This window comes from Ascaphus truei, chromosome 5 (genome assembly GCF_040206685.1).
Source record: "Ascaphus truei isolate aAscTru1 chromosome 5, aAscTru1.hap1, whole genome shotgun sequence".
Classification (NCBI taxonomy): Eukaryota; Metazoa; Chordata; class Amphibia; order Anura; family Ascaphidae; genus Ascaphus; species Ascaphus truei.
Genome location: NC_134487.1, coordinates 282,944,650 through 282,971,707, shown reverse-complemented (window position 1 = coordinate 282,971,707; position 27,058 = coordinate 282,944,650). Strand labels below are relative to the sequence as shown.

The following is a 27,058-nucleotide window of genomic DNA, read 5'->3' as shown; positions in this document are numbered from 1 at the left end:
AAGCTTTGTTCCCCCCTGTGTTTGGATGATTTCCTGATGAAAAGGAAAAGGCACAATAAAGCCTATTATAATTTCACCTTATAAAGTCTCCAATTGTGTACCTCTGTGAACGTCCGTCTACATATGGTGTCAGAAGTGGGATAAGGGGTGTCTTTGAAGTTAAAAAGGATTGGAGATTTTTATGCGAAATTTTTTTGTTATGCTTTTTGCCTACAAACAGTCTGAAAAAAACCCAAAAAAAAAAAACCTCATGCAGCAGAGATCACAGTTAAAGGGACACACCACTGAAACCACACTGCACTGAAACTTACAAAAACCCAGAAGAGACTGCTGAAGTAGCTAAACCTTATTTTGCCTATCACAAAGTGTAATATGGTCATTGAAATAGGGGTTTTGCCTTTCAGCCATAGTCAGGGTTCAAGAAGTGAGTCAGCCCTTAAAAAGGGATTGGTGTTTGTTGTTTTCAAAAGTTTCGCTGAAGCAGTGAATACAGATGGTGACCCACGAGTGGTACTGATTTTGCAAATAAAGGTTGCCACACCGCATAGGGCTACCACCTGTGAATGGAGTATATGCAGAAAAGTGTGAAAATTGATACAAGACTGTGCTGAAGCAGGGGAATTTTTAGCAAACAAATGCTGAGTGTAAAATTGCCCTATAGGGGAAAAAGTGATTTCTGAACTGTGTAAAAGGTTTTTCAAAACCAATTGCTGAATGTTGAGTCACCCTGCCGGGAATGAAAGAAATAGTCCACTGCAAAGAATGTTTTTTTTTCTGCAAGTAAAAAAAAGTCTGCCTATATATATCTTGGGAGCAAAAACAGACACCCAAAGTGTGAAGTGTGAATGCCATAATACCCAAAGACTAAAAATTACTGAACTCAGGCAGAAAACCAAATTCTGTTGCTGAAGCGGGGAGATTTCACCTAGCAAGTAAATGGTGTAAAGCAAATAGACTTTTTTACCTAGCAACTGCACATCTTGTATACCTGATGAGAGAAAATGCATGCACAGTACTGCTGATATTGTAAAACTTATCCAAGAAAGAAAAAGTCTACAGAGATGCCTGTGAGAGCTACGACCTCTACAAGCAAAATATGCCCACCTGTAGGACTATCACAATTGGGGGTTCTAGCAAATACAGTGGCAACAGCTGCAATAGCGCCTCCTGAGGTCAGGAAGAAAATTACACCTGATAGCCTAAAAATGGAGGACAAGATGCAGCGTTCCTGTAATGAACCCTACCCCACGGAAGAGTGGCCCTTCCAGTCCAATAAAGAGGAAGACATCTCTTATGGGGAACCCGAACTGAGTCACACCCACAAAACACCCCGAGAATGGTGGGGGTGCTTGAACTCGGCACGAACAGAAAAGACCGCTCCCTTTGATGACGAATATGATCAGCAGGAGACAGAGCGGGAGCAGCAGATCACCCAATATTTCTGTCAGCTAAAGCAACTGCAAGAAAAGCCTAGCGTATATAATGAAGCTGCTAAAATTTCAAATGAAGATGGAGACCCCAATATCCCTGAAGGGACGGTGTCATCCAAATCAAAAAGGCAGAAAAAGAAAAGCAGTTCTTCACTTACCGTGGAAGGAACAGACACGTCCGCAGATCTTGCGGAGGAAAAGGGGGACCGAGTTGCCCTGCAGCCTAGAGAAAATGGAAAATTTGTCCCGCGGTTAACCCGAATATCCAGAGGGCCCAAGGCAGAAGTCGTGTACCCCAAAGAAGTGTCTGTCCGGTGCCAACAGTGAGGAACTCTCAATCAGTCATCCCAGGGAAGCGGAGCAGGAACCAGTGAGTGACGATCCCTTGACCAGCCCTGAAGACGCCCTGAAAATTGCCAGGCGTGACTGTGATCTACTTCGAGAACAATGTCCGGACAGAGGTGGACGTATCTCAGAAAGAGGTTCAGACACTCCGCAGAGCACTGGATGCCTCACATCATGAGACCAACAGCTGCCGCACAGATCTGGAAGTTTCCAGAAAGGAACTACACAGTCTCACTGAGGAGCTGGACATTTCTAAAGAAATGATTGTCAATCTTAATACAGATCTCCAAGTCACCCAGAAGGAGCTTCAGACCCTCAACCTAGAGAAGGAAGTCTCACGCCAGGAGACTGTCATTCTCAAAGCAGATGTGCGTAAATGGAAGGAGGACTGCAAGGAGGCCCTGAATAGTACAGAGACTGAAAAAGGAGAAAATGTAAGATTACAAAGAAAAAACTTAAAACTCAAAGAAGAAAATTTTAATTTGATAAACGACGTCAAGGAAAAAAATGAAAAGCTGCACGAGCTTAAAGAAATAAATAGACTTTTGGAAGGTGAGAAGTTTGAAGCAGAGCACCGACTGCAGAACCAACTGCAAGGTCTGCGTACGCACCTCGAGAAGGCCGAAGAGAAGCAGCAAACTCTGCAGAAAGACAATCTGCAGGCTGTTAAAGAAATTCAAGTGCTGCAGGAACGTCTGATTACCCAGTATGTCCCCGCAAAGCAGCATGAGAAACTGAAGACTACCCTGAGCATCACCAAAGCAACGCTAAAGGCCAAGCTTAGAACCCAGGTAACGCGGCACAAAAGAGAGCACAAGAAGGTCCAGAAACTGAAACAAGTAACTGTGGCCCAAGCAAAGAAGTTCATAGTGCTTCACAATGCAATAAAAATGTGGAAGCAAGCTCAGAGAAAGCAAAGCATGCAGATACATTCCCTGAGAAGAGACTTGCAAGACGCACTCAAAAAACAGGGATCTCTCGCGGATGAGATTACAGTCCTACAAGGACAAGTATTGACCCTGACTAAGCGGCAGTATCCCACAGCCTCAAAAACCCATGAAGACAACGGTACAGTGAGAGTTGGGAATACCGCTCATCTGAAAGACAAGGTTGCAAAATTTGAACCACCTAAACAAGCACTAGCAAACCTTCAGCCACCCAACAGGCAACAAAAGAAGGTACATGTGCTGAATCAAAACCAGAAGAATCCTTAGCTGATGAAGCTGAAAAGATGGGACATTCTTTGGAAGTGGGTGTGGAATTGCAAATTAACCCCAAAGAGGCTGAACTAGCAACCCCATTGAGTGGGAAAAGGGCAGAGAGACAGCTTCAAGAGTGGAAAACTCAAAGGGCGTTTTTTAAACGCTCTGCAACAGCTGCCATACAGTATGCCTACAATAAGACGAGCACCCGACGCGAGGGAAATCTCATGACCGCGCACGTAGCAAAAAGACTATACTTAGAAAAAGTCCTCCTCGAGCGACTGAGGAGTGCTGATTTCAAGCACCTTCGGGAGGAGACACGAATAAACTGGAGAAAGGGCTCCAATCCCAGCAGGACTGAGGGTTCTCTTCCTCCATCCACTCTCATTCAAGTCACAGAGATATCTATAATGAGAGTGGAAGGATGGGCTTTGGCCGTGGCAAGCCCGAGCTTCCCACAAACAGGGGAGGTATGTAACAGGGGAGTTATCCCTGTTCAGGTAATGTACCTATAATCCAGCAGTGTGGTGGTTAACTGCTGGTAGTCAATTAACAAACACCACCTGCCTGATTAGATGGTTTAGAAAAGCCTGTCTTTTGAGACAGGAAGTGAGACTCCTTAGCTCACACCTGAGCTGAACTTGGAGACACTTGTCTTGAGCCCTGCCAGAAGAAACAGCAGAGCTGCTTTCAAGACACAGGGGAAACTTCTAAACCTGAATGCTGACAAACCCTGAAGAAAAGGTAGCAACCAGGGACAGAGAAGATTTTCCCTCCAAACCACAAGGAACAGATAAGACTTTTATTTACAAGACTTTTTATATCTGTTCATTTCATGCTATATGTTTGGGGCTTGGACACATGCTTATCTAAGGGTGTTTTGAACTGCATAGTATTTCACTAGAAATACTCCCAAGTGAATAGAAGCTTTGTTTACCCCTTGTTTGAATGGTTGTTAAGGAAACAGGCGCAATAAAAGGCTTATTTAATTTCACTATAATCAGTCTCCCTTGCATACCTCTGTGAGCGTCCGCCTACAGTCCTATTCAATGCAGAAAAGTTGCAGCCTCTCAAATAAGGATAACCAATCCTTAGTATATTGAAACCTCAAAGAGAAAAATATAGAGGCGCAAAAAAGCAATGAATAAAAGTGCCTTTATATATGATAATTGGCAATGTTAAAGCATAAACAATATTAAAAACAGAGACATAACATAAAACACAGACAGAGCTCAGTGCACATCCAGTAAAACTTATACACGGTACAGTGCCTAAATATACATGTATAGATAATTATTAAATAAAATGGTCTTTTAGTTTAACATTTTGGCCAAATTGTTGTAAGCCCCTGAGCCACTGCACGGCAGACCACATCTCAATGGTCCCTAACACTAATATAAATTCTTAATAACCTGTGCATTACCAGGAAAAATGATTTAGAATAAATCTGTCAAAATTAGTTGCAAAGTTCTAAGTCTGATTGAAGCTTTTATTAACCTGTACATTACCAGGAAAAGCACTCTGTATTAGATTTGTCACAATCACACTGCAAGCAAGCAAGTTCCCCTGAGAGTGGGAGATGCTATGGCGTGAGCTTTTAACCATTTAAATGTGGGAGGGAGTGAGCTTCAATTAGGTAGGAGGTTGCCACCCTCCAATCAGCTAAGACTAGCTGAACAAGAATTGTAAAACATACCGGACACCTACCAGCTCATATTGAACCCCCAAAATAACCACAACATATATATAAGCATACAAGTTTCACAGAGGAGGTCCCTAACACTAATATAAATTCTTAAAAACTTGTATGCTTACATATATGTTGTGGTTATTTTGGGGGTTCAATATGAGCTTGTAGGTGTCCTGTATGTTTTACAATTCTTGTTCAGCTAGTCTTAGCTGATTGGAGGGTGGCAACCTCCTACCTAATTGAAGCTCACTCCCTCCCACATTTAAATGGTTAAAAGCTCACGCCATAGCATCTTCCACTCTCAGGGAACTTGCTTGCTTGCAGTGTGATTGTGACAAATCTAATACAGAGTGCTTTTCCTGGTAATGTACAGGTTAATAAAAGCTTCAATCAGACTTAGAACTTTGCAACTAATTTTGACAGATTTATTCTAAATCATTTTTCCTGGTAATGCACAGGTTATTAAGAATTTATATTAGTGTTAGGGACCATTGAGATGTGGTCTGCCGTGCAGTGGCTCAGGGGCTTACAACAATTTGGCCAAAATGTTAAACTAAAAGACCATTTTATTTAATAATTATCTATACATGTATATTTAGGCACTGTACCGTGTATAAGTTTTACTGGGTGTGCACTGAGCTCTGTCTGTGTTTTATGTTATGTCTCTGGTTTTAAATATATATATATTGCCATGCTCAGTAGCACTCCTCTGTGAAACTTGTATGCTTATATATACAGTATGTTGTGGTTATTTTGGGGGTTCAATATGAGCTTGTAGGTGTCCTGTATGTTTCATAAACAATATTACATTAAAAACATTTCTGCAAAAAAATTAAAACAAAGACTTTGCCTGATAAATGTGGCTGCTGCCGATGTGCCAATGAGAGATGTTAAACAAATTTGTACTCTCCCACAGAGTCCATAGATCTTCTCCGGTAGGGGGAGGGAGGTGGGTGTCCTGGCTTGCTGATCTTTACCCCGCTGCTGTGCCAGTGTAGTTGTCTCCTGGGTGGTAACCTCAGTAGACTCCTTTGTCCTGGCACTTGCTTGCTAACAACTGCTGCGGCTGGTGCTCAATCCTCTCCTCCGTGAACCCCCGAAGTGACGTTAGACTCAGGGCGTGACGTCAGTCACCGGATGTAACACTCGCCCGTGTGTGGTGGAGTATGTTCAAAGGCTGGCAGGTATCAATCCGATTCAGGCTAAATTCGTCCCACAGTGAGCTGGTAAATCTCACAGATAGTGCTTGCTCTGTTAGTGGATTGGATCGTGACCCTCAGTAGGCATCTCCTCCTACAGGTTTCACGAACATGATTGGCTTCATCAGGGATCCTGGAAGGGCTTCCCCTTGCTGATTATATACCCCATGGTTTGATTAAAAAAAGGATATCAGGTGTGATAAGCCTCTAATGGGTACTTTAACCCCTAGTGTGCCTTAAATCACAAAGGGAGAAGGCCGCAGTAATAAAAGATGGTTCATGTCATAATTAAATGTTTTCACAATATCGTCTTGTTTTTCTTAAAATTAAATAAACAATAAACTTGGTCAAATCTTTTTAAGCTGTTAGCAATCAGATACCTTCTCTTTACATACATTTGTGTTAATTAAAGAATAGTTCATTCTGGTGATGGTGATTCAGTCCTTGTGAAATAATCTCTCGTGTTTTGTCATTTAAAAAAAAATAATATTTACTAGTTCATTGGACCTGCTTTGCAGTCTTGGGAAGTTTGTTGCAAATGGAAAAAGATACATAATATGTATAAAGACATACAATACAATACAAATAAATGTTTCACCCTAAAGAATAATGCCATGCTTGTTTTTGAGTGCTTGCATAAGAGGTGTTTAGTTCCCCCTGATAGGTAATGGTCTCCATAAATCCTCAGTAGGTTTTTAAGTTCCCAAAGTTAACGAGTATATATTAAATGATGATATCCCTCAAATTCAACATTGAGCATAAATTAAACTTGTGGTTCTTGTTTGATTGAAAAAAAAAAAGGGGGTATAACCTAAGATTCTAATCGATGGTGATTCAGAAGTTTGCTTGAAAAAAAAGGGGGGTGGGGGAGGGGGAAAATAATGTGTTTGTTACGGTTAAGTACAAATACGGATGGCTTTGAATGGCTTGTTTTTATTTCATATTCCGATAGTTTAGCGTTTTTATTTAATTATTTATTTTGTTGGCTACTGGTTTTAATTGATGTGTTGCCTAGTGGTTTCTTTAATTAATTGATTTGTTGGCTAGTGTTTTAAATTCATTGTTTTGTTGTCTAGTGTTTCAATTAATTAGTTGGCTAGTGCTTTTGTTTAATTCATTGGTTGGCTAGTGCTTTTGTTTATTCAATTGTTTGGCTAGTGCTTTTATTTATTGAATTGGGGTGTTTAGGTGCTTGTGTATATGTTTTATTAATGTGTATTTTTGGCCTTCATGCTTTTTTATTAGGGTGACCATTGACTGCTATAGTGGCCTATCATGCCCATATTATATAGGTATGATATACCACTATGCCAATCAATGGGTTGCGGGTGGGTATAGTGGTCCCGGGGTGGGTCCCCAGGCCTCCCGGGTGGGTAGCGGGGGAGGATGGGTTAACCCCTTAATTACGATAGCGGTTATTAACCGCTAAGGTGATTAAGGGGTTAGGGGCCATTAGATTGTATTTTTTCTTGTATTCTTTCTGGCAACGATATGGCCCTGCAGTATGCTGACGAGGACGTCCTTTATGATGGCCGGGGTAAGTAGAAGGTTTATTTACTTTATTTATGCTGGCTGGCTAATGTTTGATTTAATAATGAGCAAATGAGCTATTATCCATATCGGGATAATAGTTATTTTGACCATTACTGTACTGTATGTATTGGGGGGGGAGGGGGTTGTATTTATTTAAATGTTAGCCCAATATTTTTTCCCCACACGATTGGTACCGCAGGCCAGCGGGGATCCACGGGACCACCCGAGAGCCCACAGACAACCCGTGGGGACCACCTAAGGACCCCTGGACACCCACACCCTCTGGTATCAATCATGTGGGGGTAGAGGAGGTGGGTATTAGTGTTGTTGTGTTTTTAATGTTTGTATTGGGTAGCAGCTGTTTTAATATAATTGTTATTACTACTGTAGATAACCAGGGGGTCTCTGGAGCAGAACCGCGTTGATTTGAGGTCCGGGGACTCCCTGCTTCCTGAGATACAGGCCCCGTTATGGGGTGTCAATATCTCCTATGCATTTAAATCTCCCGCGTCACGTGACCGTGGGAATAAAATGCATAGGAGATATCGGCACCCCATAACGGGGCCTGTACCTCAAGAAGCAGGGAGTCTCTGGACCTCAAATCAACGCGGTTCTGCTCCGGAGACCCCCTGCTCATCTACACTAGTAATAAAATGTATATTAAAAAACATACATTTCGTCCGAGATTTGCGCAGGGAGAGGCGGCTCTCTCTGCAGCTGAAAGGAATCGCCAGGTAGGGCCTTTTCAGAGAGGCGATCATCAGGCCGCCGGTTACTCGCCCGTTTTGGGAATTTTGCTATCACAGAAAATCGAGGCTTCCTGAATACCGTGATAGCAACGCTCACAAAAATTGTGATTTAAATGGCCTGGCGATTTTTTTTTATGAACGCTTAGTGCATAGGCCCCTTAGTCTCGGGTCTAACAATGCGTTCAACTTTCCAAACAAAGCAGGTCCCTTCTTCACATGTACAGATATTTCCAAATCTCCCAGGTCCCTTCTTCACATGTACAGAGCTTTCCAAAGATCACGTTTCTTCTTCACGTGTGCAAAGCTTTCCTAATCTCACAGGTCTCTTCTTCACATGTAAAGAGCTTTCCAAAGCTCACGTCTCTTCTTCACGTGTACAAACATTTCCAAACCTAATAGGTCTATTTTGTACTGAAAGCAGGAGGCTTTTAATCAACAGGCACCAAAATCCCGATTTCATGAGAAAGGTGTCAGTCATCGTATAAACACCCTAACCAATATAAGTATGTATCTACAATGTGCTGAAACTGGAGTATTATAGAAATGCTTGTTAAATAAAAGCTTCAGTCATATGGGCCTGCAATGCATTGTATAGTGATGTGTTATAGGAACTCAGGCAACCCAGGGGTTAAGTAACAAAAATGTGTATTTGTATTATAAGGTATTTACAGATTGGAGGGTCTGGGCTCCCAGCTGCCCTGTAACCCCTCTGCCCTTGCTGCTCTCACTGCTGGACCCTGGAATGTGAGGGCGGGGTAAGTTTAGAATTACCTCCTTCATCCTTTAAATATCCCTAGCCTAGTGTCTGGGGAGAGCGTTCAGCGTGCGCCTGCTCTCCCTGTGCTCAGCGTGTGCCTGCTCTCCCTGTGCTCAGTGTGTGCCTGCTCTCCCTGTGCTCAGCGTGTGCCTGCTCTCCCGGTGTCCTCTTTCCTGGTGGTCAGCGTGTGCCTGCTCTCCTGGTGCCCTCTGCTCTCCTGGTGTCCCGCTTCTGCCTGCTCTCCCGGTGCCCTCTGCTCTCCTCGTGCTCTCTGCTCTCCTGGTGGTATCTAGGGCACATGTAGGTTATCTTCTGAACCTTCACCGGTCACCATTGTTTATCCATAGGTGAGCGGCTACTTCTTCATTTAGAATCGGTATCTCCACCTGCACCATGTCTCCCTCCTGACTCTGCTCCTGTGGGGTTTTCCACTGCTCTTCTCCGAGCTGGGATTATTCACGGGATTTTTCAAGAACACCTCAGCTGTGCCGTATCCCTGGTCCACTCCTGGCACCTGGAGAGGTATTTCTGTGCTTGGAAGGGGGTAAATCCAGGCCTAGGGCGGGGGAAGATTTGTGACACGTCTGGCAGCTGTAGAGCGTCTGTCAGGACTAATAACCAGTTAAAGGGATTTGTAGAGGACAAGTCATAGTCATTGAAGACCTCTGTGGAGATGCTCTCTAAGCAGCTCTCAGCTGCAAATTTGAGCCAAGTATGCAGTGCCACACACACACACTACTACACTGTGATGTATATACAGCATGGGCAGCAACAGTGCCAGCCTCCCCCTGTTTTGCAGATACGATGGATAACAAAGTCCCGGGAGAACAGGGGAATGGGGAGTTCATACCGGCCCAGCCTCCGATGGAGAAGGAGCAGGGTGAGGGGAGTCCCGGTATGATGGAGCGAGGGCACTGGAACAACAAGACGGAGTTCGTGCTGTCGGTGGCCGGAGAGATCATTGGACTTGGGAATGTGTGGAGGTTCCCATATCTGTGTTACAAGAACGGAGGAGGTAAGGGGGCACGTTGGGGTGAGGTGAAATGGTGGGGCAGTATGAACCATGGAGGTAGCATCTTGGTACCCGATATAATTAATTTTAATACAACGCCAACCATGTACACAGTGCATCCCCGTGGGAGAATGAATAATACTGGGAGTTACATATACAGATAGGGATCAGAGCCTTACAGCAAGAATAAACTGGTGGAAAAAATGGATCCCTGCCGCAAAGAGCTTACACTCGAATGGAACACATGCATGTTTCCTGTTAGGAGCTTCCCACAGTCACTATTATCTGTGTGGGTACGTCCGATGAATCCTGCTCATTATTAGCATTGGTCAGACAGTCTGACCAGCGCAGGAATCATCCAATGCAATTTCTGTGGGGTTTTTCCCTTTTGATTTTGCCGTCTATTTGTGAATTTGCATCTTTTACCAAAACAACAGCAAACTCATAAATGTATACATGAACCAACACACAAAGCTCTCTCTGAGGGGGCAGATACAATAAAAAAAAACACCAGGATGGGACAGGAGCAAAGAGAGAAGGAAGCGTGGGGGGAGGGGGATGCGTAAAGATTATGGTTATGGGCAGAACATAAGGGGACTTGTGCGACACATGGAAATATGTCAATGGGGTTCTATAGTAAGTAGGACAGGAGGCAAAGTGTTCCCAAATGGTCCTTATCTGCCGTCACTGTCTGTGTTTCTCTAAAAGTTGTTGTAAGGAGAGAATGTGAAAGGCGCTGGAGGAGCCTCAGCATCCAGGTGACGTCTCTTGGTGTTAAGACTTTCAGTTCTCTCCTGTCGGTAATAAAGGTCCCCATTGATCGCTCTGTTTGAGCCGGTTTGAATGATTAGCTTAGTTCTGTGCCATTTCTCGGTAATCTGAGGCTCGTTAGCGGGATTATCACTGTGTATAACGGGACTTGTTTCGCCTTTACTTTTTTCTCGGATTTCTACCCTCACAGAATTCATGCAGAATTCATACAGACCCTTTTTTTGTGTTATTGTGCCAACTTGTTTAGCCATACATCCCTTCTGCCAGTGACGTAGCTCCTTGCTGCTCGTATCATTAGTGGGTAATGGGTCACCTAATATAATGCATTAATTAGTCACCTAGTCACTTCTGCCCACGCAAGAATTAAATACTTGATGCCTCCTCAAGTGGCACCTTTGTCCCTTTTGAGGACAGTTTAAAGATCTGCAGAAGGGATCAGCCTATCCCTTCCACTCTGATTGGTTGTATGCATGGAGGTGGGGTGAGGTGTGTGGGGGTGAGGAGGGAAGTGGAGGGAGGTGTGTGCGGGTGCAGGGAGGGGGGGGTGAAAGTGCAGGGAGATGCGTGCAGGAGCAGGAAGTGTGGTGTGCGGGTGCAAGTAGGGGGTGCAGGGAGGTGTGTGCGGGTGTAGGGAGGTGGGACGGGTGCGGGGAGGTGTGTGCAGGGAGAGAGGTGTGTGCAGGAGCAGGGAGGGAGGTATGTGGGTGTAAAGAGGGGGGTGCAGGGTGTGTGTGCGGGTCGGAGTGAGGTGTGCATGTGCAGGGAGATGCGTGCAGGAGCAGGGAGTTGTATGTGCGGGTGCAGTGAGGTTGGTGCATGGAGGTGGGTGCGGATGCTGGGAGGTGTGCGCGGGTGCGGGTGCAGGGATATGTGTGCAGGGAGATATCGCAGGGCCAGCTTCAGCAAATGCGGGACCCTGTACAATATCCCATGCGGGGCCTCCCTGTCCCATGGACTCACTATTATCGGTTCTGCCCATGAAACATGTGGCCAAGGTAATACAGGCCACTGATAATAGTGAACACCAAATACAGTCTCCCCCCCCCTCCAAACTCTCTTTCCCCCCTTCTCCCAACTCTCTTTCTTCCCCCCCATCCCAACTTTCACTTCCCCTCTGCCAACTCTCTCTCACACCACTCCCAAATCTCTCTGCCCCCTCCCAACTCTTCCCCCTCTCCCAACTCTCACACCTCTCCCAAATCTCTCCCTTTCCCAAATCTCTCACCCCCTCCATCGCTCTCTCCCCCACCCCCTTCCCTCTCCCCCACTCCCCCCCACCCCTCCAAACTCTCTTTCCCCCCTCTCCCAACTCTCTTTCTTCCCCCCCAAATCTCTCCCTTTCCCAAATCTCTCCCCCCCTCCATCGCTCTCTCCCCCCCTCCATCGCTCTCTCCCCCACCCCTTCCCTCTCCCCCCCTCCAAACTCTCTTTCCCCCCCTCCCAACTCTCTTTCTTCCCCCCCATCCCAACTTTCACTTCCCCTCTGCCAACTCTCTCTCACACCACTCCCAAATCTCTCTGCCCCCTCCCAACTCTTCCCCCCCTCTCCCAAATCTCTCACCCCCTCCATCGCTTTCTCCCCCACCCCCTTCCCTCTCCCCCACTCCCCTCTCTTCCCCCCACCCCTCTCTCCGCTCTTCCCCCCACCCCTCTCATCCCCCCACCTCTCTCCCCCCCCCTCCTCTCTCCCCCACTCCCCACCCCTCTCTCCCCCACTCCCCACCCCTCTCTCCCTCTCTCCCCCACTCCCCACCCCTCTCTCCCCCACTCCCCACCCCTCTCTCCCCCACTCCCCACCCCTCTCTCCCCAAGCCGGGGAAGGGGCCCTCCTCAGACAGCACAGCAATTGATTGAGAGACTGCAGCAGGCGCCATCAGGCTGCAGGAACCCGCGCAAAGGCCTAACCGGCAGTACCATTGGGCCGGCAAGCATCGCGATACCAGTGACTGCTTCTGCAGTCTCGCGCGGGACCCGCACGAGGGGGCAGAAAAGGAAGAGCAGGGACCAGGTGTTACCGGCCCAGCGTGGGGCCCTCTGCAGGAGCAGGGGAGGAGGTGCGGGTAGAGGAGCAGGGGAGGAGGTGCGGGTATAGGAGCAGGGGAGGAGGAGTGCAGGAGCAGGGGAGGAGGAGTGCAGGGGAGAAGGTGCGCGCGGGTGCAGGAGCAGGGGAGGAGGTGCGCGCGGGTGCAGGAGCAGGGGAGGAGGTGCGCGCGGGTGCAGGCAGGGGGTGATTTTAGGTGCAGGTGAGTGTGTGTGTATTGGTGCTCGGGGGTGATTTTGGGTGTAGTGACGTGGGTGCAGGGGGCGGGGTAATTTAGGGTGCAGGGAGGTGTGTGTGGGTGCAGAGGGGGGTAATTTTGGGTGTAAGGATGTGTGTGTGGGTGCAGGAGGTGGCAATTTTGGGTGCAGGGATGTGTGTGGGTGCAGGAGGGGCTAATTTTGGGTGTAGAGAGGTATGTGGGAGCAGGGGGTATTTTTGGGTGCAGGGAGGTGTGTGTGTGGGTGCAGGTGGGCTAATTGTGGGTGCAGGGAGGTGTGTGTTGGCAGTTGTTTTGATTTGCAAAGATCCTGCCCTGGCTGCTGTCCCAGCTTGTGCGGGGTACAGTCTGGGCTGGGCGGAGTTAAATGTAACCCCCCCTTTTTTTTTTAATCTCTGCCCTGACGGCAGACATTTTTCTCAATGCCAGAGTAAGTGTATGACTAACCTGGACCAGCACCTAAAAACAATAAAAGTACAACAGAGAGACCCCGATACGGTGCAGAAAGTCGTTAATAAGGAAGATATGACGAAGTCAGCGTTGGAAACGTATCTCACAAAACGCCCAGAAGCAGTGGGGATCAAACAGCTCCTCACATAGATCTGTATATCCCTTCAGCAGTTCCTACTAATCTTTTGAAACTGAATATTTAGTATCCATGTGTAAAGATGGTTACTGTTTGCTAACAGCCTAACAGCTGTATTGATACGGCCCAAAAATCTCCAAAGTCAATTCATAAAAACAAGATTCAATAAAAAAAAAAACACAAACACAATAAAAGACACATCATCCTGGCTCCAGATCAAAATATCATCATTCAACGTCGCCAGAAAACAAGGGTTCACTGAGAAGGTATTGTGGGACCCTTGTCCCCTGCCACTCCTAAAAACAAGTTGGCATAGTTCAGGGGGAACCTTGTGTCCATGGCAGTGCCACAGATCGGTTGATAAAAATCTTTGCCAACCCCCCATAAACTTGTGCGTAAGTATAAAAAGATGCAGTTTAAAATGAATACAGTCTGGAGTGGAGGGATGGTGGAATCGTGTACAAAATGGCCAGACAGGCCTCCAGCTCGGATCCTGCTGTATGAAAGTATAAAGGGCGTTTTTTATCATGTCGCTCATCTACAATTTATCCTATTCAATCAAGGACACACTGTTTAGACTAGAGCAGGGGTGCGCAAACTTTTTTTGCTGCCCCTTTCCCCCCCTCTCCTCTGTTGTTGCACCCTCCCTTACCTCAAATGACGCCGCAGTGGCATTCGACGTCACGTTACCATGGCAACCGTGACATCACATGACCCCCGTGTTGCCGTGGTCACGTGTCCTGAAGACGGCTGAATCTCAGTATTTACAGGTCGCAGAGGCCTTGCGCTGTCCCCCGGCATTTAACGTAAATGCCTTGGGGACGAGCGTGGGACCTCTGCAACAGTCCGTGCCCCCCCAAAAAATCTCCAGTTTGCCCACCGCTGGACTAGAGCATGGTAAAGTAGCCACATATTTTTAGAGCAAGAGATCTATACAGTGTGATAGATTGGCAGTGAGGGGTCAATATCTGAAATTGAGGGTCTGCCTGGGGGAGAGTTAAGAGACTCTTGGATTTTAGGCAGATGATGGAGCAGGGATGGGCACCTCCAGTCCTCAAGGGCCACCTACAGGTCAGGTTTTCAGAATATCCATGCTACAGCCAGGTGGGTTCTCAAAAACTACTGGACACAACGGTGAAAGGTGCGACATGCTGTACGCACGCACGCACACACACACTGCTCTCTGCTCCATGCTGTTTCCTCCTATCCACGACCCCACCCCTAGGCTTCTGACATTTCCTCCTGATTGGCTGCATTACCCAGCAGCAGCCAATCAAGATGGAGGAAGCTGCCCATCCCCCTAGCAACAGCTCTGCTCGGAGAAATCCAGCGGCCCCCCCAAGCCGTTCAGGTCACTGTGCAGAGAGGTAATACCGGACACATACATGTCCAGTATTACCTCTCATTATTTACTGGACAGAGAGTCCAAATACAGGACAGTCCGGTTCAATATCCTGGTCATCGACCCCCTCCCTTCCAAAGAACTGGAGTTAGTGAAATGAATCAGTATTGGGAGTAGGTTTAGAATTTGGTTGGTTAGGTCTCCTATTGGAATTTTCATGTGATTGTTCTGATAACAACTACTTATCAAAAGATTGTCTCCTAAATCTGATCTAAAATTGAAATCTTTCCTATATTTAACATTTTTATAGTTTTGCTGCTTTTTTGCTTCTGCAGCATGTCATCTTTATATCTTGTTATCTTGTATTAGCTCACGAGTGTAAGCTCTTTGGGCCAGGAAATAATAGTTTCAGAGTCACTCCTTCCCTCAACTGATCGCTGCACATTAATCAGAGATTTATGGTCAAGTGACAACCTCAGATCCTCTGGGACAGGGTCAGCTGGTCCTAATTCTCACCCTATAAAGTATAGGATAGAAAGACCATTGAACTTTGGGAATGAGGACAGGCTGAGGTTGGTAATCTGGAGGCACCGGATTTGGGTGATCATAAAGTGACGTCCATGCCCCAGATTCCCAGTGCCAGGCTCAGTGTGACACATCCCAACGGATTTCCTCACGGAGAAACTGCACCAAACGATATAGGAATAATAAGAGCTGGGTAGGAGAAATAAACCTTAAACTCTACATAATGTTCATCCATTGTTCCTTATTTTATAATCTCTTTGGGTTCCCTTAAGTCTACACAAAACATTTTTATTTAATTCCATAAACGCATTATCTTCTACCATTAGCTTTTTTTTTAGTATCCAGCACCTCTTCAGAGAAGGACTTCGTCTCATTGCCCTAAGTGCATTGCCTCTTGTACCAGTTATTATGTATGTGGAAGATGTATTTGTTTTGTATCACATATATAAATGTTAAGTACATTATATAACCTGCTGTGAAGATGTTGGATCACCATTGGATGACATGATAGTGATAGGCAACTGTGAAAACAAAGCTGTGTGCCCCCCTCTTCACATGCTCAAACTGATCCAGAGCCCCAGGCTCAGACAGTCCTGGTTTTCAGCTTTCTGTATACAGCTCTTTGCAGTTCAACATGGGGATGGAAGGTGTAAAGTCAGGAATGGCTGAGCCAGGATCAAGTCGTCAGATAACCCCCAATCAGTCTCACTCTCACTCAAAACCTACCTGTCCCCTCACTCTGTTACTGTCTGTCCCTTTGCTCCTTGACTGTCCCATCCCTGTCACTGCCCCCCCCCCCTCACTCTTTGACTGGCCCCCTCGCTTTGTCGCATTCCCATTTGTCTCTCTATCTCTCACTGTCTCCCCTCAGGTGCCTTCTTCATCCCGTACCTCATCTTCCTCTTCACCTGCGGGATCCCCGTCTTCTTCCTGGAGACGGCGCTGGGACAGTACACCAGCCAGGGGGGAGTCACATCCTGGAGGAGAATCTGCCCCCTCTTTGAAGGTTGGTTTGTATATAGAAAGAGACCCCCATATAGCACACCCCCTCCTCTATGAAACAAGTCATTTCTCACTATCACACTGTCCCTCACTCCTCCGCTCCCCTTGCCTCATCTCTCTTCCCATTCTCCGATCTCTGTCACTTCCCATGTGTTTTCCCTTTCCCCTTTCTTCCCTTTCACTGCTCTCTACTTTTTTCTTCTCTCTCCCCACCATTCTCAGTCCTCTCGCTCTCCCATCTCTTTTAATAATCTCTCTGTCGCTCTTCCACCTCCTCTCTCTTCCTCCTTCTCTCCCCCTCCTCCCTTTCCCCTTCTATCTCTCTCCCTTCCCCTCTCTCTCACCCCCTCCTCTCTCCCCCCTGCTCTCTCTCTCCCCACTCCTCTCCACCCACCTCTACCTCTCTACTCCTTTCTCTCCTCTCCCTTAACCCCCTACTCTCCCCCTCCCCCCGCCTCCTCTCTCTTTCCTCTCCCCTCCCCTCTCTTTCCTCCCCCCTCCCCTCTCTTTCCCCCCCCTCCCCTCTTTCCTTCCCCCTCCCCTCTTTCCTTCCCCCTCCCCTCTTTCCTCCCCCCCTCCCCTCTCTTTCCCCCCCCCTCCCCTCTCTTTCCCCCCCCCCTCCCCTCTCTTTCCCCCCCCTCCCCTCTCTTTCCTCCCCCTCCTCCCCTCTTTCCTCCCCCCTCCTCCCTCTCTTCCTCCCCCCTCCTCCCCTCTTTCCTCCCCTCTCTTTCCTCCCCCCTCCTCCCCTCTCTTTCCTCCCCCCTCCTCCCCTCTCTTTCCTCCCCCCTCCTCCCCTCTCTTTCCTCCCCCCTCCTCCCCTCTCTTTCTTCTCCCCCTCCCCTTTTTCCTCCCCCCTCCTCTCTTTCCTCCCCCCCTCCCCTCTTTCCTCCCCCCCTCCCCTCTTTTTCCTCCCCCTCCCCTCTCTTTCCTCCCCCCCTCCCCTCTTTCCTCCCCCCTCCCTCTCTTTCCTCCCCCCCCTCCCCTCTCTTTCCTCCCCCCTCCCCTCTCTTTCCTCCCCCCTCCTCCCCTCTCTTTCCTCCCCCCTCCTCCCCTCTCTTTCCTCCCCCCCTCTCTTTCCTCCCCCCTCTCTTTCTTCCCCCCCTCCCCTCTTTTTCCTCCCCCCCTCCTCTCTTTCCTCCCCCCCTCCTCTCTTTCCTCCCCCCCTCCCCTCTTTCCTCCCCCCCTCCCTCTTTTTCCTCCCCCTCCCCTCTCTTTCCTCCCCCCCTCCCCTCTCTTTCCTCCCCCCCTCCCCTCTCTTTCCTCCCCCCCTCCCCTCTCTTTCCTCCCCCCCTCCCCTCTCTTTCCTCCCCCCCCTCCCCTCTCTTTCCTCCCCCCCCTCCCCTCTCTTTCCTCCCCCCCCTCCCCTCTCTTTCCTCCCCCCCTCCCCTCTCTTTCCTCCCCCCTCCCCTCTCTTTCCACCCCCCCTCCCCTCTCTTTCCACCCCCCCTCCCCTCTCTTTCCTCCCCCCTTCCCCTCTCTTTCCTCCCCCTCCCCTCTTCCCCCCCTCCCCCCTCTCCTCCCTCCCCCCTCCCCTCTCTTTCCTCCCCCCCTCCCCTCTCTTTCCTCCCCCCCTCCCCTCTTTCCTCCCCCCTCCCCTCTCTTTCCTCCCCCCTCCCCTCTTTCCTCCCCCCTCCCCTCTCTTTCCTCCCCCCTCCCCTCTCTTTCCTCCCCCCTCCCCTCTCTTTCCTCCCCCCTCCCCTCTCTTTCCTCCCCCCCTCCCCTCTCTTTCCTCCCCCCCTCCCCTCTCTTTCCTCCCCCCCTCCCCTCTCTTTCCTCCCCCCCTCCCCTCTCTTTCCTCCCCCCCTCCCCTCTCTTTCCTCCCCCCCTCCCCTCTCTTTCCTCCCCCCCTCCCCTCTCTTTCCTCCCCCCCTCCCCTCTCTTTCCTCCCCCCCTCCCCTCTCTTTCCTCCCCCCCTCCCCTCTCTTTCCTCCCCCCCTCCCCTCTCTTTCCTCCCCCCCTCCCCTCTCTTTCCTCCCCCCCTCCCCTCTCTTTCCTCCCCCCCTCCCCTCTCTTTCCTCCCCTCCTCTCCCTTTCCCACCTCTCCTTCCCCCCTCCTCCCCTCCCCTCTCCTCCCCCCCTCCTCCCCTCCCCTCTCCTCCCCCCCTCCTCCCCTCCCCTCTCCTCCCCTCCCCTCCCTTTCCCACCTCTCCTTCCCCCCTCCTCCCCTCCCCTCCCTTTCCCACCTCTCCTTCCCCCCTCCTCCCCTCCCCTCCCTTTCCCCCCTCCTCCCCTCCCCTCCCTTTCCCACCTCTCCTTCTCTCCCTTTCCCCTCCTCCTACCCCCTCCCTTTCCCCCCTCCTTCCCTTTCCCCTCTCCTTCCCCCTCCCTCCCCCTCCCTCCCTTTCCCCCTCCTTCCCCCTCCCTCCCTTTCCCCCTCCCTCCCTTTCCCCCCTCCCCCCCGTTAACCCCCACCCCCCTCTCCTCTCTTCCCCCCCCCTCCCCTCACCTTTTTCCTTCCCTCCCCTCTCCTGTCCCTCTCTCAGGTATTGGATATTCCTCCCAGGTCATTGTGGTGCTGTTGAATTTTTACTACATCATTGTCCTGTCCTGGGCCCTCTTCTACCTCTTTAACTCCTTCACGTCTGAGCTGCCCTGGGCTTCCTGCAACAACACCTGGAATACAGGTAACCCATTACAGCCCTAAAACCCTCATCTCCCAGTCACCCGCACTCACACTGTCCTGTTATACCAATATACCTACTGTCATCTCGTGGATCTCAGTATCAGAGTAACTGCTGAGTTTGTGTAACTGCTTAATCCTACTATTGATTCATATACACCCAGGGGTGCTGCACCCATATACACCCAGGGGTACTGCACCCATATACACACAGGGGTCTGCACCCATATACAGACAGGTGGACTGCACCCATATACAAACAGGTGGACTGCACCCATATACACACAGGGGTGCTGCACCCATATACAGACAGGTGGACTGCACCCATATACAGACAGGTGGACTGCACCCATATACAAACAGGTGGACTGCACCCATATACAGACAGGGGTGCTGCACCCATATACAGACAGGTGGACTGCACCCATATACAGACAGGTGGACTGCACCCATATACAGACAGGTGGACTGCACCCATATACAGACAGGGGGACTGCACCCATATATAGATAGGCGGACTGCACCCATGTACACACAGGGGTGCGGCACCCATATACACACAGGGGAACTGCACCAATATACACCAAGGGGCTCTAGACCCATATATACACATGTGTGCGGCACCCATATACACACAGGTTTGCGGCACCCATATACACACAGGTTTGCGGCACCCATATACACACAGGGGGACTGCACCCATATACACACGGGCGCTGCACCCATATACACACAGGGGCGCTGCACCCATTATACAGACGGGTGCTGCACCCATATACACCCAGGGGGGCTGCACCCATATATACCAAGGGGGGCTGCACCCATATACTCACAGGGGTGCGGCACCCATATACAGACAGGGGCGCTGCACCCATATACACCAAGGGGGGCTGCACCCATATACACACAGGGGTGCAGCACCCTTTATACACACAGGTGTGCGGCACCCATATACACACAGGGGGACTGCACCCATATACACCCAGGGGCGCTATACCCTTATACACCCAGGGGGACTGCACCCATATACAACCAAGGAGCAGCACCCATATACAGTACACCTAGGGAGCAGCATCCATATTCACCCTGGGGCGCTGCACCCATATACACCCAGGTGCACTGCACCCATATACACCATGGAGCATAGCACCTACAGTATATACTAGCAAGGGAACATTTAGCTCATTAGATGGGTGCAAATAAGTCTCCCACCTTTCAATGTATATCAAATAGTCCACAGTCCGGTTCGTTTCTCAATGTATTCAGAGACAATAGAAAACATACAGTATTTCACAGCATCATTTCAGTCAGTTATATCAGGTTTCCAGGCTTACATAATGTAGATGTGGACTGCAGAATCCTTAGCTTAGTTGTTCTTAACTTGGTGGTGATAAATGATTCTGAATTCTATAAATCAAAATATAGGGGCCTATGCACTTAGCAGCGATAAGCCACTTTTCGCCGCCTTATCGCCAAAAAAGCCTACTGCTATTCAGTAAACACCGATAACTCCGCAATAAGAGACCTTTTCGGCAATTTTTTTTGCCGGAAAAAAATATATATCGCCAAACGCACGGCGATAAGCCACTTATCACCACTTATCGGCAGCTTTTCAAACTCGTGGTATTCTAGTAGCTCCAATTAGCTTATCGTGGCTAATCGCCGCTCTAAAATAGAGATTTCCTCTCCAAATCGTCTCGCCAGGAAAAGTTGGCAGGATGGTGGTGAGAAGCTGCCGATAAGCGGCGAGTGGGGACTTAGAAAAAAATAATTAATTTTTCCTGCATCGGATTGATGCCGAGTGACTCCGGCGCTGATATCCATTAATATCATCACCGGACGCCCCTGGCATGAATCAGATGCAATAAAAATGCATTTATAGTCAACTTCATTACCTTAGCGGCTAACCGCTAAAGCAATGAAGGGGTTAAGGGACAACTGTAGCTTTATTGGGGGCAGAGGGGGTGAGTGAAGGGGGTACTTGGCTTTTCACTCACCCCCTCTGCCCCCAATAAACATTACAATATGTAATAAGCACCAATACATAACCCACCTACCCCCTGTACCCCCACATAAAACCATTATTTATGTTAACACATGATTGATCCCAGAGGCTGGCGGGTGTCCCCGGGTGGTCCCCACGGATGTCCGGGTGTCCTCAGGTGGTCCCCGCGGGTGTCTGTGGGCCCTCGGGTGGTCCCCACGAGTGTCTGTGGGCCCTGCGGTTGTGTACGGGGGCCCCACAAGGGGTCCCCGCGAGTGTCTGGGGGCCCTCGGTGGTCCCCACGAGTGTCTGGGGGCCCTCAGGTGGTTACCATGGGTGTCTGGGGGCCCTCTGGTGGTTCCCACTGGTGTCTGGGGGCCCTCAGTTGGTTTCCACAGGTGTCTTGGAGCCCTCGGGTGGTTCCCATGGGTGTCCGGGGGCTCCACAGGGTCCCCGAGTGGTTCTCATGGGTGTCTGGGGGTTTTCGGGTGGTCCCCTTGGGTGTCTGGGGGTTCTCGGTTGCTGTCGGCGGGTCCCTGCTGGTCTGCAGTACCAATCCTATTGTAAAAATAAATAAATATGGCATACATTTCAATAAATACACCTCCCCCCCACCCCCAAACACATACAGTACAGTAATGGGCAAAATAATTTATCCAGATATGGATAATAGCTAATTTGCCCAGTATAAAAGAAAACATTAGCCAGGCAGCATAAATAAAGTAAGTAAAAACCATTCTTACCCCTGCCGTCATGAAGGGCGTCCTCATCAGCATACTGCAGGGCCATGTCCTCGGATGGCAGTAAGAATACATAAAAAATACAATCTAATGGCCCCTAACCATTTAATCACCGTAGTGGTTAATAACTGCTATAGTAATTAAGGGGTTAACCACTGTCCCCCGCTACCCACCCTGGAGGCCTAACCACCCACCTCGGACCCACTATACCCACCCTGTACCCATTGACTGGCATAGTGGGACATCATACCCAAATAATATGGGCATGATAAGCCAATACAGGCATACCCCGCTTTAAGGACACTCACTTTAAGTACACTCGCGAGTAAGTACACATCGCCCAATAGTCAAACGGCAGCTCACGCATGCGCCTGTCAGCACGTCCTGAACATCAATACCGGCTCCCTACCTGTACCGAAGCTGTGCGCAAGCGGGGAGACTATAGAGCTTGTTACACATGCGTTATTTACATCACTTATGCACGTATATGACGATTGCAGTACTGTACATGCATCGATAAGTGGGAAAAAGGTAGTGCTTCACTTTAAGTACATTTTCGCTTTACATACATGCTCCGGTCCCATTGCGTACGTTAATGCGGGGTATGCCTGTATAGCACTCAATGGTCACCCGAATAAAAAAGCATGAAGGCCAAATTTCAACAATAATCAAGCACACGCACCTAAACAGCACAATTCAATAAATAAAAACACTAGCCAACCAATTAAATAAATACAAGCAATAGCCAACAAAACAAACAAATTAAAAAATTAATTCATTTCAACCAGTAGCCAACAGATCAATTCATTATTAGAACCACTATCCAACACATCACTTAAAAGCAGGAGCCAACACAGGAAATCATTAATTAAAAACGTTAATCAATTGGAAAAAATAAAAAATAAACAAGCCAGCAAAATGACAAACAATGACATCCACAGAATAAACAGAAATATTATACTCCTGGATAAAGGGCACTCGTGTCTGAAACGTGTAGGAGGATTTTTCCCACCTCCTTGGGTGATGTTTTGTATTTGTGCTGAATAAAGAGAATTTTATTTTTATACCACCTGACTCCCTGGCAGTGCGCTGCTTTCTTCTTTTTTCTACCATTGGATTGTCTCTCTGTATATCAGTGTCTTTGTGTTTGTCAGTGTGTTAATGTGTTTGTGTTAGTGAATTTTTGCAGCGGTTATAGAGCATCAGGTGTTAGTATTAGGGGGACATTAAGGGACTCATTTATGTGTAGTGGATTGCTGATCCCTGTCTGAGTGCTGTATACTGTGTGTGAGATAAGGAACGTCCGCAGTGCTAACAATATATAAGGGATATGTTGGCCACACAGACTCTCTCCTCCTGCTGATCTCTCTCTCTCTGTCTCTCTCTCCCTCTCCCTCTCTCCTCAGAGAGCTGCCTGGATTTTCACAAGGATAATTCCACTCAGAATGTGACAGTAAATGGCACCTCCAGTGTCATTGAGTTCTGGGAGTAAGTCTGGTGACGGCTTCTCCCCACCCAGTGCCACATCCATGCCTGGGCACTGTCCCCTCTTCGTAGTGCTTACATTATTTTTAGGTGCCCCTGCACTAAGTTGTGTACCCCCCCATGTGCTCATTGTCCCCCTTCTCTTCATGTCCCTCTGTCTCTGTGCTCACATCACCCTCTTTCTGTATCCCCTCCTCTCTCAGTTCTCATGTCCCCCTCTCTCTGCGTGTCGCCCTCTCTGTGTGCCCCCCCTCTCTCTCTCTGTGTGCCCCCTCTCTCTCTCTGTGTGCCCCCCCTCTCACTCTGTGTGCCCCCTCTCTCTGTGTGTGTGCCCCCTCTCTCTGTGTGTGTGCCCCCTCTCTCTGTGTGTGTGCCCCCTCCCTCTGTGTGTGTGCCCCCCGTGTGTGTGCTCCCCCTTTCTGTATGTGTTCCCTCTCTCTGTGTGTGCTCCCCCTCTCGCTCTGTGTGCCCCCCTCTCTCTGTGTGCCCCCTCTCTCTGTGTGCCCCCCTCTCACTCTGTGTGCCCCCTCTCTCTGTGTGTGCGCCCCCTCCCTCTGTGTGTGTGCTCCCCCTTTCTGTATGTGCTCCCCCTCTCTGTGTGTGCTCCCCCCCTCTGTGTGTGCTCCCCCCCCTGTGTGTGCTCCACCCCCTCTGTGTGTGCTCCCCCCTCTCTGTGTGTGCTCCCCCCCTCTCTGTGTGTGCTCCCCCCTCTCTGTGTGTGCTCCCCCCCTCTCTGTGTGTGCTTGCCCCCCCCGTGTGTGCTTCCCCCTCTCTGTGTGTGCTCCCCCCCTGTGTGTGCTCCCCCCCTCTGTGTGTGCTTCCCCTTCTCTGTGTGTGCTCCCCCCTGTATGTGCTCCCCCCCTCTGTGTGCTCCCCCCCTCTCTGTGTGTGCTCCCCCACCCCTCTCTCTCTCTCTGTGTGCTCCCCCCCTCTGTGTGTGCTCCCCCCTCTCTGTGTGTGCTCCCCCCCTTTCTGTGTGTGCTCCCCCCCCTCTGTGTGTGCTCCCCCCCCTCTCTGTGTGTGCTCGGCCCCCCTCTGTGTGTGCTCCCCCCCCTCTGTGTGTGCTCCCCCCCCTCTCTGTGTGTGCTCCCCCCTCTCTGTGTGTGCTCCCCCCCTCTCTGTGTGTGCTCCCCCCCTCTCTGTGTGTGCTCCCCCCCTCTCTGTGTGTGCTTGCCCCCCCCTCTCTGTGTGTGCTTGCCCCCCCCTCTCTGTGTGTGCTCCCCCCCCTCTGTATGTGCTCGCCGCTCCCCCCTCTCTGTGTGTGCTCCCCCCTCTCTGTGTGTGCTCCCCACCCCTCTGTGTGTGCTCCCCCCCTCTCTCTGTGTGCTCCCCCCTCTCTGTGTGTGCTCCCCCCCTCTCTGTGTGTGCTCTCCCCCCTCTCTGTGCTCACGTCCCCTCTCCATGTTCCCTCTTTCCGTGCAGGAGGCGGGTGCTGAGTATCTCGGATGGTATTGATAATATTGGGAGCCTGCGCTGGGAGCTGGCTCTGTGTTTGCTGCTCGCTTGGATAATATGTTACTTCTGTATCTGGAAGGGGGTCAAATCCACAGGGAAGGTGAGTGCCCCCCACGTGCTGTATTATACTGTATAGTCATTCTGAGCATCTCTGCACTTCTTCCTTCTGGGTTTGGCCCCTCATCCTGTTGCTGTTTTTACTAACCCTCAGTCTCATTCTCACCGTGCTACTTTGCAGATCTCATTTTATACAACATTTTAAAATGGTTTGATTTGTAAACCACCTACATTTAACCCCTTTGATGCCAGAGAGGCCTGAAATGCACCGCAGAGCAATGAGCTGCAGAGCAATATAATATGCAGAGCAATTCACTGCAGAGCAATATAAAAAACCGCAGAGCAATGCGCTGCAGAGCAATAGAATAACATGCAGAGCAATGCACTGTAGAGCAATATAAAAACATGCAGAGCAATGCACTGTAGAGCAATATAAAAACATGCAGAGCAATGCACTGCAGAGCAATATAAAAACAGGCAGAGCAATATAACAACACGCGGAGCAATGCACTGCAGAGCAATATAATAACATGCACAGCAATGCGCTGCAGAGCAATATAATAACATGCACAGCAATGCACTGCAGAGCAATATAAAAACACGCTGAGCAATGTGCTGCAGAGCAATATAATAACATGCAGAGAATGCGCTGCAGAGCAATATAAACGAAGAAGTGACGCAGAGAGGAATGAAATGTGTCTTTATAGTCTGTGTGTCACTGACGCCTCAAAGCAAAAGCTGGGGAACATGGGGTGCAATGTGGTGCTTGATACAGTAACACAAAGAGGCTCAAGATGAAAGTGATGTTATTTGTGTCAATTTTGCTCTCATTTACTAGATAGGTGCACTTCATAGACAAAGTGCACTAAGGAATCCCTATAGTAGGCGCACTGCAGACCTTTCTAATAGAATAACAAGGTCAGACAATGACTAAATATGTAACAGTTAAAAATAAATTTTATTATAATCCTTATACTAATGCTAAAAATAGATATAGATCCAAAAGAACAGGAAAAATACCTATGTATCTGTACCCTCAATGTCTAAATCCACATATAATAGATGGTAAATATCAGTGATTCTCACGGAGCAGTGGCTGTGAGTGTAAATATCATAAATAAGTGATAAGTGACACCTATGATGGGTACTATAGCTTCTACCTAGATGTATGTACAGGCATACCCTGGTTTAAGGACACTCACTTTAAGTACACTCGCGAGTAAGTACATCTCGCTCAATAGGCAAACGGCAGCTCGCGCATGCGCCTTTCAGCACGTCCTGAACAGCAATACCGGCTCCCTACCTGTACCGAAGCTGTGCGCAAGCGGGGTGACTATAGAGCCTGTTACAAATGCGTTATTTACATCAGTTATGCACGTATATGACGATTGCAGTACAGTACATGCATCGATAAGTGGGGGAAAGGTAGTGCTTCACTTTAAGTACATTTTCACTTTGCATACATGCTCCGGTCCCATTGCGTACGTTAATGCGGGGTATGTCTGTATATATCCTGAGGGGATAATTCCACCAAAGGTAAAGACCACATAAATATTTAGTTTAATCCTATATGAAGCCAAGTGATCACTATAGAAATTTGTGGTTTCAAAGTCAGAACTATAACGTAATAACGTGAAGTGAAATGACTAGGTGATTTTGCTCTCACCATCACCCCATTAACATCACCCGTATTAACATCACCCCACACATTACCTCTTCCCAACTCAATCTATATTGCTTCTTTTGTTCTGCCACTGAACAAGGGATTTGCACTAGTTATAAAGTCCAATAAATATACAATAAAGCATCTGCTGGCTGCTTTAACCCATTCCACGCCGGATAACCCTGTATGGCATTGTCTGTCTCTGCAGGTTGTATATTTCACGGCCACCTTTCCCTATCTGATGCTGATCGTCCTGCTCATCAGGGGGGTGTCACTGCCAGGGGCCCTGCAGGGCATCAAGTTCTACCTGTACCCCGACCTCAGCAGGCTGCAGGACCCCCAGGTAACAGGAGGGTAGTAGGGTGGGAGGGCCCCCCAATGCTTGGAGGAATGTACCCCCCACATCTGCAACACAAGCAGAACAAAACGTTAAATGCCCTACCATGGGTAAGAGAGGGGGTATCCCCGGGGCTACCAGGGGGCAGCAGTGCATTGCAAAGCAAGGGGCTTGTCTTACTTCATGTGGTCCCTGTTTTAGTTGAATGTTTAGTTGATGTGATCTTGATTTTATATCGATAAAACTCTGAGACAGTCCTCACACAGATACGGAAAAGTTACACTTGTTAAACGCCCCAAAAGCAATGTTTTCTTTG

The 27,058-nt window shown here is 48.9% G+C and overlaps 1 protein-coding gene across 5 annotated transcripts in view; it reads left to right on the top strand.

Moving 5' to 3' along the window:
- The first annotated feature begins 8,943 nt into the window (after window positions 1-8,943).
- LOC142496048 (sodium- and chloride-dependent GABA transporter 2-like) overlaps window positions 8,944-27,058 on the top strand; it is a 31,356-nt gene continuing 13,241 nt past the window's right edge. The window contains exons 1-8 of one of the 5 annotated variants that reach the window (XM_075602335.1): window positions 8,944-9,252; window positions 9,379-9,427; window positions 9,705-9,920; window positions 16,271-16,405; window positions 18,885-19,025; window positions 23,152-23,233; window positions 24,653-24,785; window positions 26,614-26,748. In XM_075602335.1, the coding sequence (XP_075458450.1) occupies window positions 9,710-9,920; window positions 16,271-16,405; window positions 18,885-19,025; window positions 23,152-23,233; window positions 24,653-24,785; window positions 26,614-26,748 (837 nt within the window). In that variant the 5' untranslated portion in view covers window positions 8,944-9,252; window positions 9,379-9,427; window positions 9,705-9,709. Of the gene's footprint in view, window positions 9,253-9,378; window positions 9,428-9,704; window positions 9,921-16,270; window positions 16,406-18,884; window positions 19,026-23,151; window positions 23,234-24,652; window positions 24,786-26,613; window positions 26,749-27,058 lie in introns of those variants that run through there. The other 4 variants (XM_075602337.1, XM_075602336.1, XM_075602334.1 and 1 more) reach the window with 4 other exon arrangements.